Genomic DNA, 17,905 nt, shown 5'->3' with positions numbered 1-17,905 from the left:
AGTCAGGCCAAGAGCAATACAAATATCGTTTCTGAGCCCCCGAAAAATCGGGAATTTCTCCCACAATTCCTCCCACAGGAAGCAAACAACCATTACCAAACCAAACCAAGGGAGGTGGGTCAACCATGCAGTTAGGTAAATGTTAATTGTTATGCTCTTGGTCAGACCAAGTCTCAAAGATATTTGAAAGTCGATGATAATCAGGCTAGCATGCAGTAGCCTGTTATTAGGCAGAATCTAAGGGACCTAGAGGTGGCAGTAGTAATACCCATTTGGGAGCCCGAGGCGAAACAGACATCAAGTCAAGTCAAGTAGCTTTTATTTGCCCCGGCTTGGGGAATTGTTTTGCTGCAGCAGCAACACACACACACACACACACACACACACACACACACACACACACACACACACACACACACACACACACACACACACACACACACACACACTTCCACAATACATTATAAAAACTCAAAAGAGGTAAAGGTAAAGGATAAAAATAAAAAATATTACATAAATAAATGCATTTATTGGGGTCCTCTTGAATAATATTTGCTGCCATTTATCGTGGCAGTGTTGGCTATTGGGGGGCCCTGCAGTTGGCAGTTTTGATGGGGCCCTATTAGTCTGGGAACTCCCATACTGCCTTTAGTTCTACGTAATCGTTTCGATCTGAAAGACAGAATCACTTGTGATTAGGTCTGGTGGTAACCAGGCAAGGGCCCTAGGCATGTGCCTAGTCTTACACCGGCTCTGGACCTAGGGCTGGGTGAAGCTGCAGAACATCAGTATGATGAATGTGTAACACTAACACGAGGTTTACGGTAGTTTAATACTAAATGATGAAACTGTAGATTGGATCCTATAGATAAATGGGAGCTATGTGCAAGGAGACCACATCACAGAATGGAGACGCTGCACTCATGCCTCCTGGTGCCAGTTAAAAGGGTGGATTTCCTTTGTGTGGATTTTGTGTCCAATTGGCCGGGTGTAAAATAAATATATAAACTAAGAACAGAATAGAAAGAATAAAATTTAAGCATGAATATGTGGTTTCAGTCTACAAAACAGCAGACCGAAGTGTAGGCCTGTGACTTTTATTTTGGCGACGACGTCAACACGGAAGTCCTTTTGTTGTCATCAGAAATGTCATGTGACGCTGGAGTAAATAATCATCCTCAGTTGTTGTAGTCATCTCACATTTGATTAGAAAATGCTCTCTCGACTGCTAAAGGAACACCAGTCAAAACAGAGCGAACGGAAGGAACTTCAAGGTATGAAAGTTGCGACCACTGTGAAGCTTATCGTCATGGTCATGTGTGAGATTGTAACGGAAATATCTTTATCACCAGTTAGCTTACAGTATGCTAGGCGTTTGGGGAGAACGGTGGTAGATGGACACTCCCAACTGAGATCGCTCCCGGACGTGCAGTCCCAGGTGTTTCTATCACTCCCGGACGTGTAGTCCCACCCGATTATATTTCACGTATTATCATACACTGCCACATACAAGCAATTTGGGTTAGGTTTAGGGTTAGGTTTAGGGTTAGGTTTAGGGTTAAGGTTAGGTTTAGGGTTAGAAACAAAAAACTAACATCAAAAAGATAACTACGGTAGCTCCGTTATACGGCGGTGGGACCGCTAGTCTGGCTAGTGGGAGCGAGCCGACAGGGGAGCGTCCTGCGTTGGGAGCGTCAATCAGGGAATCTGGGAGAAGCTACAAAATATTCCCTTGCTTTCTATATTGCTGCTTTGTCCGTGAGATAAAACATGTTACATCTTACGGACACCCCGTAGTGAGTAGGAAGGCTATCCTTACCAAATTACCATGCACAAATACCTATCTGGGTCGTTATTAAATTGTCTGATGAGTCTGCAAGTCTTCTACTCTCAATTTGGAATGGAAGACGGCTGTTTTCTCCTTGTATGTAGGCCTAAAAGTACTCGGCTAGGGCCTGGATGTATGACAATGCAAGCAAAATATCATAGCTTGTGTGCTGCTAAAGTAGAAGGCTTCTTGCGTTCCAGAGAGGAGGCGAAAGGAGGCGATTGCTGCCGCCACTGCCCTCACGGAGGCGTTGGTGGATCACCTGAATGTCGGGTAAGCTGTTGGTCACTCATGCAATGAAAACGTTTGCTCTCTCTCTCTCTCTCTCTCTCTCTCTCTCTCTCTCTCTCTCTCTCTCTCTCTCTCTCTCTCTCTCTCTCTCTCACACACAATATGGGAGGTTTTTTTTCAGGGTACTGTCACCAGGATATTTAGCCTGCATACGCAACTCAGAACAAAGAAGTAACCCTTATGATGGAATAAATGTATGACATTGTTTTGATTGAATTGATAATTGACAGACAGTACTAATATTATTCTATTATTATTATGCATTCAGTTCACTCCCAGTGTTAGCCACTGAGGAACCTATGTCTACCCCCCACCACCACTTTTATTTGGAAAGCAATGTAACTGTAGCCTGGTCCTGACCATCCCATAATACTACCATTTCCATTTCGTATTCATTTCGTAGTGTGGAACCAAGTGTCTTGGTGGAAGTACGTAGGATGGCGCGCGAGGCTAATGTAACTGTCCATGGTGCTGAAAGAATTGATCATGCTATGGTCCTCCGCTACCGCCCCACTGCCCCACTATGGACAGATGAGGACAGATGAGGGGGACGCATTGCACAGTAATACGTCGAGTTACACCAGTTGAAGGAACAGCGAACGCACTATATCTGAGACACTGTATAGACTAATAGGAGACTTGCATAATTGACTTCAAGTGCATGATGCTGAGGTGTGTGTGAGAGACGCAGGTGCCACATGTATCGTCAGGACACTCAGTGAGCAGATCCTTTTAGTTTTGTTAAGAACTCCTATACAATTTGGCTTGTGCTATGATAAACGCCTATCTGTCAATCCAAATAAAGAGGTAGTGTGTGTGTGCGTGCGTGTGTGTGCGTGTGTGTGTGTGTGTGTGTGTGTTGCAGGGTGGCGCAGGCCTATGTTAACCAGCATAGTGTGTGTGTGTGTGTGTGTGTGTGTGTGTGTGTGTGTGTGTGTGTGTGTGTGTGTGTGTGTGTGTGTGTGTGTGTGTGTGTGTGTGTGTGTGTGTGTGTGTGTGTATTGCAGGGTGGCGCAGGCCTATGTTAACCAGCATAGTGTGTGTGTGTGTGTGTGTGTGTGTGTGTGTGTGTGTGTGTGTGTGTGTGTGTGTGTGTATTGCAGGGTGGCGCAGGCCTATAGGGTGGCCATGTCAATTCACACGCCTTCCCCACATGACCCTCTCCGATTTACCCGATATCTCTCATACAGGTACCTTTTGATGTCAATTGAAAGAATACCAAGTATTAGCACCCTACGTCCAACGGTTGCGGAGATGAAGCCCTCCAAAGTTGGGGTGCCATGCCCACTTTTCAAGCCTGTGAATTGCATACAAAATTTACAAGCAGATTTTGACACCCCTGGTTTTAGTTTGAAGGAAGATACAGGCCTAAAAATCACCATGGCCCCTGAATATGACCCTGTCTACCAGATGATGTACTTACATATAGCATGCCTTGATTATTTTTGGCTATATTAAGCCTTAAAAATCGAATTTGTGAAAACCGTGATGAAGTGTCTTGCCATTTTGGGGTTCCAGATCTTGGGAACTTTGTATGCTTTGGGAATTGTAATTGATTTTCCATCATATTTGGGAACTGTACAGTGTATTCCAAAAAAAATAGGGCACTCAGACTTTTAATGATGGAATAGGAAGGACTCTAAAACAGCTTTTGGACAAAATGACCTTACGGTACCCTCTACTTCAGGCCTCAAATTAACCATGTGGGCACTTGATGACTGGAACGCCCTTTTGACCGCATGTACAGTAGCACTGTATCAAACATTCAAGCTTGGAAAAACTTTGTTTTTCAAAGTTCTTCATATTAATCTTGGCCTTCAAAGTATATGTTTTTGTCTATGTCTTATCACAGTGTCTGTTTTGTCTGCTGCCATCTGCTGGTCAAAGAACGTAACAACAGTGCAATGTAAGAAAACAAAAGGAGCTGAAAAATCTTGCCCATAATTTACCAATAAAGTAGCCTAGAAATCTAGACGCCCCTAGGGGTTAAGCTCGCTAGGCTACCAATAAAGCACTTTAATTCTACAGTATATTGCTATATATTAATTATGATTTCAACAAGAATTATGCAGAATGCTCAATCATGATTACATTTCTACCAGGACACACCCACCCCCATGTCTGGTAGAAATGTAGTGCAGGGTTGAGGCCATCTTGGGACTGGCATCATGATTGAGCATTAAGCAGTCACACGTAGGAAATTATTTGAACTAGAAATATTCATCATGCTTGTTTAAATCATAATTAATATATAGCAATATACAGTATAATTACAGTGCTTTATTGGTCAATTATGGGCAAGATTTCCCAGCCCCTTTTGTTTTATAACATTACGCTGTTGTTACTTTTTTAGACCAGCAGATGGCAGCAGACAAAACAGACACTGTGATAAGATATAGAGAAAAACATATACTTTGAAGGCCAAGATTAATATGAGGAACTTTGAAAAACAAAGTCTTTCCAAGCTTGAATGATTGATGCAGTGCTACTGAACATGGGGTTAAAAGGGCGTTCCAGTCATCAAGTGCCCACATGGTTAATTTGAGGCCTGAAGTAGAGGGTACCGTAAGGTCATTTTGTCTCAAAGCTGTTTTTGAGTCCCTCCTATTTTATCTTTTAAAGTCTGAGTGCCCTAACTATTTTGGAATACACTGTAGAGTTCCCAAATATAATGTAAAATCAATTAGAACTCCCAAAGCATACATAATTTCCAAGATCTGGAACCCCAAAATGGCAAGACTCTTCATCACACTTTTCACAAATTCAGTTTTTAAGGCTTTATATAGCCAAAAATAATCAAGGCATGCCATTTGTAAGTACATCATCTGGTAGACAGGGTCATATTGAGGGGCCATGCTGATTTTTAGGCCTGTATCTTCCTTCAAACTAAAACCAGAGGTGTCAAAATCTGCTTGTAAATTTTTTATGCAATTCACAGGCTTGAAAAGTGGGCATGGCACCCCAACTTTTGAGGGCTTCATCTCTGCAACCGTTGGACGTAGGGTGCTAAGACTTGGTATTCTTTCAATTGACATCGAAAGGTACCTGTATGTGAGATATAGGGTAAATCGGAGAGGGTCATGTGGGGAGATTCTAGGGAATCATGTGAATTGACATGGAATGACCCTATATTAACCAGCGTGGTGTGTGTGTGTGTGTGTGTGTGTGTGTGTGTGTGTGTGTGTGTGTGTGTGTGTGTGTGTGTGTGTGTGTGTGTGTGTGTGTGTGTGTGTGTGTGTGTGTATGTGTGTATTGCAGGGTGGCCCAGGCCTATGTTAACCAGCGTAAGCTGGATCACGAGGTGAAGACTCTGCAGGTGCAGGCCGGCCAGTTCGCCAAGCAGACGGCCCAGTGGATCACCATGGTGGAGGGATTCAACCAGGCACTCAAGGTACAGCAGCTTACCTGTGTGTGTGTGTGTGTGTGTGCGCGTGTGCGTGTGCGCACTCAAGGTACATCAGCTTACGTGTGTGTGTGTGTGTGTGCGTGTGCGTGTACGTGTGTGTGTGCGCGTGCGAGTTTGCCTGCCCCCTCAAGGTATGCAAATGAGATGAGGGCAACACACACAAGACAAAGGTTTGCTGAAGCGCAGGACCAAAGGTTTTTAATCTATGAAAATGGTGGACTTGATGGGTTTTTTTTATTGAAGTGAAACGAAACGGTGTAGGTCCTCAGGGATTAGTGAAAGCCCACCTGGGAAACTCCCATTGTCATTGCGGCGCAGCACTCCACAGTGCTCACTGCACACAACGAAATTGCATTTATGCCTCACCTGTGTGGGCCCCAAACTGTGCCCCAAGGGAGCAGTACTGGAGGACGAAACCATGCTCAGGGTACCTTGGTCATGGAGGTCCTACCACCAACCCCCATCAACCTGGCGGGTCGGGAGTCGAACTAGCAACCTTTGGGCTACAAGTCTGACACTCTACCCGCTTACCCATGACTGCCCTAGGTCCCTCTAGGCCTGGAAGATAGTGGCCGTGTCTCAAATGCCGCACTTGTGCACTTCGTGCACTGTTTTTCAGTGCCTAGGACGCTCCCGCTGAAAATTTCAGTTGAGCCAGTGCACTGAAAGTCACAGTATGATCCCATAACAATGGCGGGAAAATGCAGTGGTTGAATGATGGACACTGCACGCACTAAACGTCAACGATGTTGACTATGACACGGAGGAAATGTGTCAGTCAGTTCTGTAGAAGAGTTTGGTCAACAGTCTCCTAAATCTGTAAGTAATGTTGATGGGACACCAACCTTTTCATGCAAACCAAAGTATTGTATGTGTGATTGTTGTCCTTTGGGGTGAAGGACATGGAAATACAAGCACCAGACGCTGTGCATTGTAAACAGTCGCCAACTCATATTTTGGCGAGTTTATGCCATGCTCAGCCGTCACTTCCAGCGAGGGCACAGTGCATAGTGCTCAAGTTTTTCCACGACACTCTGCACTAAAGACCTCAGTGCACTGTGTGCACTGTGCACTGACTGTCAGTGCACTGACAAAAGTGCGTCATTTGAGACATAGCCAGTGTGTTGGATTTGCTTTCAGAAGGCATGGCTGTATCTATCACTGGTCTGTCCTTGCCTCCAGAAAATGCCTTCAAAAACCTCAAATCTCTATTGAATCAATATAGTCCACATCTGCCGTGTGACTCCTCAATGCGAGCCGCCATCGTTATTGAAAATCTCTATTGAATCAATATAGTCCACATCTGCCGCGTGACTCCTCAATGCGAGCCGCCATCGTTATTGAAAATCTCTATTGAATCAATATAGTCCACATCTGACTCCTCAATGCGAGCCGCCATCGTTATTGAAAATCTCTATTGAATCAATATAGTCCACATCTGACTCCTCAATGCGAGCCGCCATCGTTATTGAAAATCTCTATTGAATCAATATAGTCCACATCTGACTCCTCAATGCGAGCCGCCATCGTTATTGAAAATCTCTATTGAATCAATATAGTCCACATCTGACTCCTCAATGCGAGACGCCATCGTTATTGAAAATCTCTATTGAATCAATATAGTCCACATCTGACTCCTCAATGCGAGACGCCATCGTTATTGAAAATCTCTATTGAATCAATATAGTCCACATCTGACTCCTCAATGCGAGACGCCATCGTTATTGAAAATCTCTATTGAATCAATATAGTCCACATCTGACTCCTCAATGCGAGCCGCCATCGTTATTGAAAATCTCTATTGAATCAATATAGTCCACATCTGACTCCTCAATGCGAGGCGCCATCGTTATTGAAAATCTCTATTGGGTCATTCCAGCTGGAATCAGCAAATGGTCCCCACTCGACCCCCTCGGATTTGCTTGAAAAAAATATATGTGATGGCTTCAACATCCAATAGAACATATCCACCATTGCAGATTTCAGCTGTGCATACTTTTTCCACAAAAAATCTGTAAATAAGGACACCCCCTCCCCCTGATTTGGCGTCACTGCCTGAGTGACCATATTCAGACTTAATTATCTCCAAAACTATTTGTGGTAAGTCCATTATTTTTTCAGGGCTAGGAGTCATAGACCTGATGAGCATACATTATAATTTACAGCACTGTATGTCAAATTACACCTTAATACTGGCCCTCTACTTTTCTTTGAAATTAAAATTGCAAGGGTTTTCAGATGTCCATAAAAACTTCAAATTTCAACATTCAAGGTTCATCCTTGGTACATGGTCAGATATGTGCCATGACTTTCACATCACATCATATTTGATATAAGGGTCCAATGGTTGTTGAGATGCAGAGGTCCAAAAATGGGCAAAAACTAATTTATACCATTATTTGGAGCAATATTCCCAATCTATGACACCAGTTGTGAACTTGCTGTTTGGTGTCTCTTAAAGATAATATTATTATTCATAACATATCTAAAATTTGGGATGGTGTTTTGCCCCATTATTTTTATAATGAATTTTAAAAGCTCATTCCTGTGTGACATGCAGGTGTACCTTAGGAGCCCTGTTACCTTAGAAAAAATTGGGTTTACTACACCTAAAATGAATAGCCAAGTCAGTGTACACTATAACCTAAAATCTCTGATACCAAATAGGTAATTTTATACTTGTTCAGCTCAGTATTTCAGTATATCTGACTTAACCCTCAATTCCATCCTAAGAAGGTGGCCAATCCCCTTGATTTTTGTGTTCCATTTTCACACAAAGATGGCGGCTCATGGAGCCAATGGCATAGTTCCAAAATAGTTCCAGGAAGTCAGCATCAAGGGAAGGAAACAAAACACCATTGTTTGGAGCAATATTTCCAATATATGACAGCGGTTGTGAACTTGCTGTTTGTTGTTTCTCGAAGAGGATATTCTTATTAACAACATATCTAAAAATTGGGATGGTGTTTTGCCCCTTTATTTGTATAATGCCTTTTCAAATCTCAATGCAGTGTGGCATACATCCCTCAAATCCATCCAAAGTGGCGTCATGAAAAAAAACCCCACCATTTTTTAGAGCAATACCTCCAAAGTATGACACCAGCTGTGAACTTGTTTTTTGTTGTGTCTGTAAGAGGATATTTTTATTAACAACATAGCAAAAAAATAGAATGGTGTTTTGCCTCATTCCTTTTAATGATCGTAAAGCGCATTGCGGTGTGACATAAGCCTGTGATCAAATAGTGCAGAGGGAAGCGGAAGTGGTGAATTGTTCTGGGCCAAGGACATGGGGGAATCAAGATTGGGTACTCATTACATTGCATGTATTGGGAAGGGGTCTCTTTAGACGACTTTATCCCGGGCCCAGGCAAAGCTGTTTGTTCAGCTCAGTATTTCTGTATTTCAGTATTTTTTTTCAGGGATTCTGGCCTCATCTTTTTAAGTGTACTATCGGCCAGATGATCAAGTGACTACGCAACATGTTCTCACTGGGGCTACGTTAGCAATAAATTCAAGATGGTTGAGAGAAGTACCATTTTTAGCGGAGCAAATAAGACCAAAAATAGTTCACTTTGGTATGCAAGCATAGAAATTGGCACAGAGGTTCGTTACAATGTACTCTTTCAGCTAAGGGCGTTGGCCACGCAAAAATCCAAAATGGCGGCCATTTTTCAAGATGGCCACCCTGTTCACTTGTAAATAAGGCTAAGAAGAGTTAAATTAATGATACAATCATACAATTCGGCACAAATGTTCATTAGAATGCACTCTTTCACAAAAGAGCATTGGCCACTCAAAATCCAAGATGGCCGCCATTTTTCAAGATGGCCACCCTGTTCACTTGTAAATAAGGCTAAGAATAGTTAAATTAATGATACAATTATACAATTAGGCACAAATGTTCATTAGAATGCACTCTTTCACAAAAGAGCATTGGCCACTCAAAATTCAAGATGGCCGCCATTTTTCAAGATGGCCACCCTGTTCACTTGTAAATAAGGCTAAGAATAGTTAAATTAATGATACAATCATACAATTAGGCACAAATGTTCATTAGAATGCACTCTTTCACAAAAGAGCATTGGCCACTCAAAATCCAAGATGGCTGCCATTTTTCAAGATGGCTACCTCTCAACTTGTAAATAAGGCCAAGAAGAGTTAAATTAGGGATAGAATCATGCAATTTGGCACAAATGTTCACCAGAAAGCATTTCTGATCAATGATCAATTTTTGATCAATGATTTAAGCCTAGGAGCCCAACTGAAATATTCAATTTTCATATCAATCAAGTGAATACATGTGCATATCAAGTGTCAGTGACAGCTTGGATTATCTACCTCTATAAGGTCATTACAAATTAAAATGTATGATGGTTTGTGTTCAGATATGTATATCTCAAGTGTACTATGGAGTGATGGGGGGCCTCTATGCTTAGGAAATTATGAATAATCAATATACAATACAACATACATACAGTATATTGACATATGCAAAATGGTAACATGTCTGTTTTATGTTCTACTTTGGTCTTTAACCTAGATGATATGTTGGCTACCTAACCACTTGATTTATTGATTGCTCATTTTTTTATTTGTGGGTGTGGTCCTTTGTTTAAAACATGTCAGCCTGGCTTACTTCTCTCACACACTCAAAAAGTATTTCAAAAACTTTAAACAACAACATGTGGAAATCCCATTGACTTTGGAGGGATACACCTGTCAAATTAGCCCAAACGTCATCAAGATACTGTACTGTGGTGTAGTGTACTCTGCTATACTGTACTGTACTGTAATGTTATATACTGTACGGTACTGTACTCTACTGCACCGTACTGTATGCTACTGTACTGTACTGTACTGTATGTGATATACCATACTGTACTATAGGCCTACTGTACTCTACTGTAGCGTACTGTATGCTACTGTACTGTACTGTAATACACCATACTGTACTGTATTGCACCGTACTGTACTGTAATGTGATATACAAAACTGTACTGTACTGTACTGCACCGTACTGTATGCTATTGTACTGTACTGCACCGTACTGTATGCTACTGTACTGTACTGTACTGTACTGTACTGTACTGTACTGTACTGTACTGTACTGTACTGTACTGTACTGTACCTTACTATTCTGCACCCTACTGTATGCTACTGTACTGTACTGTACTGTACTGTACTGTACTTTACTGTACTGCACTGCATTGTACTGTACAACTACATAGTAGAACTGAAACATGTGGAGCCTTCTGAGGTCATGTACAATATGATGCAAAATGGTGTAGTGGGAATGAGTTGTGTTACTATTACCACTCACAATCTATGGTAGACTATCCTTCCTCCCAGACTATTTGTGTGCCTTGCATATCAAGAAAATGAGTAATGAGTACCAGTAATGATTTACTTTTATAGTATAGTATATACCATATGAGAACTGTTGTTTTATATAGATATTTCTCCTATGGGTAAGGGTGGCAAAGACCTATGGTACATGTTGTCCATCAGCTGTCAGTTGTGAAGTAGCAATTGAAGTAGGCTACTCAATGATTATTGAGCTAACTGTAATACAACTTGTGACACAAACTAGGTGAGGACTTGAAAAAAAACAGTTTACCTCTGCCTACTTACTCAACACCTACTTAGAAATGATTTCCATTTAGTTTGAGCTGAAGACATACTGTGGCCTACATGTATATTGAGTAATCTGTAATACCATTCTAAAGATGACTGAAGTGCACTCACTATGTGCACAATGCTACTTGTGAAAATGTTGAATTAGGTGATCTTATGGGTTCTTCATACATATGGAGAGATCCTGTCCTTTACCCTCTCTCATACAAATACAAAATATCTGTTAAGGAAATTAGAGGATGGAGAACCTGCTACCTTGGACATCATCTTGCACTGACACTTCCCCATTCAGATGCTGCTGAGTGAGCATTAGCAGCAGTCTATTCTTACCATAGTTTTAGTGTGGGAAATACTCATTTTAATTCAAACCAAGAATCTTCTAAAATCGTTCACAATGTTACATTTGCTGCCAAGCATGTAAGCACAGTATGCCCACTATCACACATACTTTCACACTGTGTACATTTTTGTAGTTTCATCAATCTGTCAAGCAAGCTACAACTGCCATTGCTTCATCTCTGCTGGGTTTGGGACTATATTAACATTGTCAGCTAAGTATAATGTCATGTGCTAACAATGTAATGCATTACACAACATGACATTGTATATGACATGGTAGAATTATTTTTTTCAGATGGCTCCTAGGCTAGAATTACAGCTTAATACCCTAAAGACACACCATGCAAAGTTTGGTGCTTTATCACTTCCGTAATGGTAAAACCCTTACAGACTACACTAGAAATACCTTCTGCACTTGGCCTTTGTGGAGCACATAGGCCTACTCATTCTCACATTCACAGACCAGCTCTGGAGGCTGCCAAGAAGGCACCAATTGTTTGGGGTTTATGAGCGAAAGTGCTCTCTCTCTCTCTCTCTCTCTCTCTCTCTCTATGCATCATAAAGGGTGGCCATCTTGAAAAATGGCAGCCATCTTGAATTTTGTGTATCCAACACCTTTTTAAAAAAAAGTGCATACAAAGACACATTTCTGCCAAATTACATGATTGCATCACTAATTTAACTATTCTTAGACTTATTTGCGAGTGGCGAGGGTTGCCATCTTGAAAAACGGTGGCCATTTTGGATTTTGCGTGGCCAACACCATATTTTGAAAAAGTACATTCAAATGAACAATTTTGCCAAATGACATGCTTGCATCACTAATTTAACTATTCTTAGACTTATTTAGAAGTGGAGAAGGTGGCCATCTTGAAAAATGGCGGCCATCTTGGATTTTTGCGTGGCCAACGCCCTGAGCTGATAGAGTACATTCTAATGAACATCTGTGCCAATTTTCATGCTTGCATACCAAAGTGAACTATTCTGGGCTATTTTGACAGTTAACTGCTGGACTATTTGAGAGAAGTCATAAAAAAACAACCTCTGGAAATAAAACAAGGTGTTGATATGATTTCCTTGATGCAACCTTGACTTCCTTGATGGTGATTTAAAATTTGAAAAAAAAGTAATGTATTAAACAAGTCAGGAACTTTCAATGCTCTGGCCTGTGACAAATGATTTTATACACACTTAACTTTCAATCACTAGCTGCATCTTATGAGTTGACTTTATAAGGTAGCTTGCCATTGTCATTGATGGTGCATTAGGTATCTGCATTCATATTGTTGTGTGCAACCATCCGTCATTGGCAATTCAATGAGGAACACCTGAATGAAACTTTGAATGAAATTTTATTGTCATTGTACAGGTACAACAAAATTGGTACCTTGAAGGACAATGACAACATAGGTGTTGATTTCAGTAAGGATACCACCACCATGCTCAGGGCACTTCGGTCAGGGGAGGATGATGGGGGGCGGGAAGTTCTACAATCAGGATACCTCTTTACAAACTGTCTCCTCCTATGTGTCATCTCTAATCAACTTTTACTTTCCTATGCGACCATAAAACAGTCCCACCCCCGCCAACAGTCACCACGACAGAGGTACCCTGACTGTAGAACTGTGCCCCGCCCCCAATCCACCACCATATCTGAACGCTTTTGCATGCTGCAAAGCTTCCTTTCGGCTTCTATCATCTCACCTGGATCAATGTGATGATGAACTTTACAAGTAATGATCATTGTCTACAAGTATCCAAACCATGATTGTTGTAATCACTGCTGCTAAACTGCAGTCCACTTGTCAGCATTGCAATGGTATAATATTATAATGATGCAAGCAGCTGAATTAGATCGCAACAATGTGACAAGAACCACATGGTTGTCTGGTGCCAATATGATCTTCTGTGCCTTCAATATTCACCTGATATTGAATACTGCTTGCAAGCAAACTCTTCTAACTAAAACTCCAGGACCATGCTGTCAAAATAGTCTGAGGGAATAGCCAGTATGAATTAAGTTATTTTGCAATACAGCTGATAACTTAACGAGTAAGACACAAGCTTCATAGCAAATATAAAGTTACAGGTGCTGATTGAAAGACTAGTTAGGATGGGAGTCCTTGTTGCAAACAAGAGTGCTACAATTCTTTAATCCTCTCCTATTTCATCACTTTATTCCAAGACTACTACTACCGCTACCACTACCACTACTACTACTACTACTACTACTACTACTAAAATGATGATGATGATGATTATTATGATTTTACAATTAAAATAATTAATGTCTATCAAAGCCATGTGCAATGTGCTATTCTTGCTGTGTGGCATTAATCAATTCATTTACAAGTGTTATGGTTTCCCTAGAATTTGCTTTGTCATTCACAGGGTAGCCATCTTGTTTTCACTATTAAGGTGACATCAGAGCCATGGATTTGAGAGTTGCGACAAGTCGGTTGGTGACATGGTCCTCATAGCTTCAAGTAATTGTAGCCAATTGAGATTTTGAAGTCCGTTATAAAAAGAATGAGGCAAAACACCATCCCAATTTTTTGATATGTTGTTAAAAAAAACATCCTCTTTCAGAAACACCAAACAGAAAGTTCCTAACTAGTGTCATAGATTGGAAATATTGCTCCAAACATTGGTGCAAATTAATTTTTTCCCATCTTTGGACCTCTGTAACTCAAAAACCATTGAAGCCTTTTGTTAGATATACTATGATGTGAAAGTCATGGTACATATCAGACCATTTACCAAGGATGAATCTTACATGTAGAACTTTGAGGTTTTTACAGACATTTGGAAACCCTAGAACATATGATATCTACAAAAAGTAGAGGCACATTACTACCGTGTGATTTGACTTACAAATTGTAATATGTGATATTCAGGTCTGGGACTCTTAGCCCTGAAAATATAATGAATCTGACACAAATAGTTCTGGAGATAATTGAGTCTGAACATGGTCACTCATGCAATGTCGCTAAAACAAGCGTAGGGGGTGTACTTATTTACAGATTTTTTGTGCCAAAAGTATCCAGAGCTGAGTTCTGATATTGTGGATATGATCTATTGGATGTTTAAGCCATCACATACATTTTTTTCAGGCAAATCCAAGGGGGTCGAGTGGGAGATTTTTCAGAAATTTGCTGATTCCAGCTGGAATGACCCTATTGAATCAATATAGTCCACATCTGACTCCTCAATGCGAGCCGCCATCGTTATTGAAAATCTCTATTGAATCAATATAGTCCACATCTGACTCCTCAATGCGAGCCGCCATCGTTATTGAAAATCTCTATTGAATCAATATAGTCCACATCTGACTCCTCAATGCGAGACGCCATCGTTATTGAAAATCTCTATTGAATCAATATAGTCCACATCTGACTCCTCAATGCGAGACGCCATCGTTATTGAAAATCTCTATTGAATCAATATAGTCCACATCTGACTCCTCAATGCGAGACGCCATCGTTATTGAAAATCTCTATTGAATCAATATAGTCCACATCTGACTCCTCAATGCGAGACGCCATCGTTATTGAAAATCTCTATTGAATCAATATAGTCCACATCTGACTCCTCAATGCGAGACGCCATCGTTATTGAAAATCTCTATTGAATCAATATAGTCCACATCTGACTCCTCAATGCGAGACGCCATCGTTATTGAAAATCTCTATTGAATCACTATAGTCCACATCTGCCGCGTGACTCCTCAATGCGAGCCGCCATCGTTATTGAAACATGACATGCTTTGGCCAGTTACCTGCCGGAGCGGAGCCATTCCCAGCAGTCCAAACCTCTGTGTAGCCAAGTCGGTTTTATTCTCAATTTCTTTACATGCACTGGTCATACAAAGAATTTGAAATTACGTTTCTTACTTTCCCAATTCTTGCGCAGACATAGACATACTTTAGGTATGGACATAGACAGTATCGACATAGACCGTAGTACACACACATACAGACTTTAAAGTGCAAGACTGGAAAACAGAAGACCTGTAGAGATCATGTGTACTACATGCTGTAGGTCCACACAGCTCCGCCAGGGGGCTCCGCGAGCTACACACACACACACACACACACACACACACACACACACACACACACACACACACACACACACACACACACACACACACACACAGGTGTGGTGAGAACCAGGCGTGTGTGTGTGTGTGTGTGTGTGTGTGTGTGTGTGTGTGTGTGTGTGTGTGTGTGTGTGTGTGTGTGTGTTCATATGTATAAATGTGTGTGTAGATGTGTATAAATGTGTGTGTGTTGATGTGTATGAATGTGTGTGTGTTGTCATGTGTATAAATGTGTGTGTGTGTTGATGTGTGTGCATGTGTGTGCTCCACAGGAGATTGGTGATGTGGAGAACTGGGCGCGGAGCATCGAGATGGACATGAGGACCATCGCCACCGCACTGGAATACGTCCACAAAGGCCAGCTGCAGGCCTCGTGAACACACACGCACACACACACACACACACACACACACACGCGCACACACACACACACACACCCTGGCATCACTGCTGATGGACTAACAAACACTCCTCTCCACCTGCTGATGAGGACTTCTGTGGACTGTGGAGAGCCAAGCCGTTTGGACCGGCTAATGTTTTTTAAAAGGATTGTTTTGGTTGCGAGTTGGTTTTTGAATGGCCCTGGAATGGTGGTCTGAAATCAAGCATTTCTTGTCTCTATTTATTTACGTGAGGACCAAAACTAACCAAACAAGATATTTTTTTCCTGCCTTAAAGTAATAGAGCTGCGTCCGGAGACAAGATGCCGTAATATGTTTTCTACAGCTAAAACTTGATGCATGTGCTGAAAAGTGATGTGTGCCACTTAAAATCGAGGTAACAGAAACACAGTTTTTGTTTGGCAGCCACCTTTGTTTTTGTTTACTGTATGGTACTGTATGATTGATTTTACAAACCTTGTTTTGAAACAGCCTGATTAAGTTCCAATTCACACCTCTGAAATGACAAAAGCGCCCTTTGAGGAGTAAGGGCCTCTGCACACTGGCTCCGACAAAGTGCGGCACACTTTTGCTTCCAACAGAATTCGGACCCCCAAACCCAATTTCACCCGAACATTGCATTGATAGTCAATGGGCGGCGCCGGCAAAATAGAACTTGTCTCTAATTGCTATCCGACATCGGAGAATGTCCGCGGACATCGGCGCCAGTGTGCGTGGTTCTATTGAAAACAATGGAATCGAATTTTAGCTGAGCAGTGCTCAGCACTTTGTCGGAGCCGGTGTGCGGAAGCCCTAAGGCTTTCCCCCCAGTTCTTCTAGAATTTTAATCGAACACTCTACAGCTCTCGTAGAAGTCTGTGTTAAAAATTCTAATGACATCATAATGAGAACTCAAAATTTTGGCAAATTCTAATAACATACAGTATTTGTGATGGTACTCAAAGGGTTAAAAAAGACAAGGTATGGATCAACCCATTCAAATCAATCTACGCAAGTTACAGAGGTCGAGTACCCCAACTGTCCCCACGTCAGAGGTCGAGTACCCCAACTGCCCCTATGTCACCTCAGGTCACTTGTTAAGAACGTGCCACCTGTCATGTGAGCCAGGAAAAGTGAATGGGTGTGTAAAGTAGGGCGCCCTCTTGGGGAGGTTAGTAAGATTACACTTTGCAGTGACTAGTAGTTACTTGGCAGGTAAAGAGGTAAATTGATCGCTGGAAAAGAACAAATTATATGCAGACTGTGCTAAAACTAATATGTCTACTGCACTTGTGTGTGAGTCTTACTGAATGGCAGTTTCCATGTGTTTTGTTGTAATAAATAACTAAAGTGTGTCCCTGACTTTTGTGCTCATTGAGACTTGTTTCGAAGAAACAAATAATTTAACTGATATCCAACTACAGTTTATGATTGTCAATCCAGATATGAATGGTTTCGTGAGGCTTTCATGCCACCTGCACATGCTCTTCCAACATGTAGTATTGCACCAGTGTTTCCTTTAAAGGGACACTGTGTGAGACGTTTAGTTGTTTATTTCCAGAATTCATGCTGCCCATTCACTAATGTTACCTTTTTCATGAATACTTACCACAACCATCAAATTCGAAGTATTCATTATGACTGGAAAAATTGCACTTTTCATATATGAAAAGGGGAATCTTCTCCATGGTCCGCCATTTTGAATTTCCAAAAATAGCCATTTTTAGCTGCAAAAATGACTACTTGGACCATACTAGGAAATATTTGTTTATTACTTAGTAAACTTTCATGCAAAGATCAAATTTGGCAAAAGCAGCCCAGCTTCATTCACTACGTTTACGTGATGTTTTTAATTCCGAATTAATAATTCTGGAACTGGAAAACTGGAAAAAATGTGTATCATGGTTTTCTTGATGAAAATTAAT

General features: G+C 41.3%; 1 protein-coding gene across 1 annotated transcript; it reads left to right on the top strand.

Annotated features, from left to right (window-relative positions):
- Positions 1–1,147: 1,147 nt before the first annotated feature.
- On the top strand, positions 1,148–17,335 carry bloc1s1 (biogenesis of lysosomal organelles complex-1, subunit 1). Its single transcript, XM_063216308.1, has 4 exons — positions 1,148–1,274; positions 2,029–2,101; positions 5,378–5,510; positions 15,873–17,335. The coding sequence occupies exons 1-4, from the start codon at positions 1,214–1,216 to the stop codon at positions 15,975–15,977; spliced, it is 372 nt and encodes a 123-aa protein (XP_063072378.1). The 5' UTR covers positions 1,148–1,213; the 3' UTR covers positions 15,978–17,335.
- Positions 17,336–17,905: the final 570 nt, after the last annotated feature.

Source organism: Engraulis encrasicolus, chromosome 14, assembly GCF_034702125.1.
Source record: "Engraulis encrasicolus isolate BLACKSEA-1 chromosome 14, IST_EnEncr_1.0, whole genome shotgun sequence".
Classification (NCBI taxonomy): Eukaryota; Metazoa; Chordata; class Actinopteri; order Clupeiformes; family Engraulidae; genus Engraulis; species Engraulis encrasicolus.
Note: the sequence above shows the minus strand (reverse complement) of the source record. Positions and strands in the feature narration are given on the sequence as shown.

What these genes read in the sequence shown, in the direction of transcription:
- bloc1s1 (XM_063216308.1), top strand. Translation starts at nt 1,214, where the DNA reads ATGCTCTCTCGACTGCTAAAGGAACACCAGTCAAAACAGAGCGAACGG. An exon ending in CGAACGGAAGGAACTTCAAG is followed by an intron (nt 1,275 to 2,028) that starts GTATGAAAGTTG and finishes CTTGCGTTCCAG; the next exon opens with AGAGGAGGCGAAAGGAGGCG. An exon ending in GATTCAACCAGGCACTCAAG is followed by an intron (nt 5,511 to 15,872) that starts GTACAGCAGCTT and finishes TGTGCTCCACAG; the next exon opens with GAGATTGGTGATGTGGAGAA.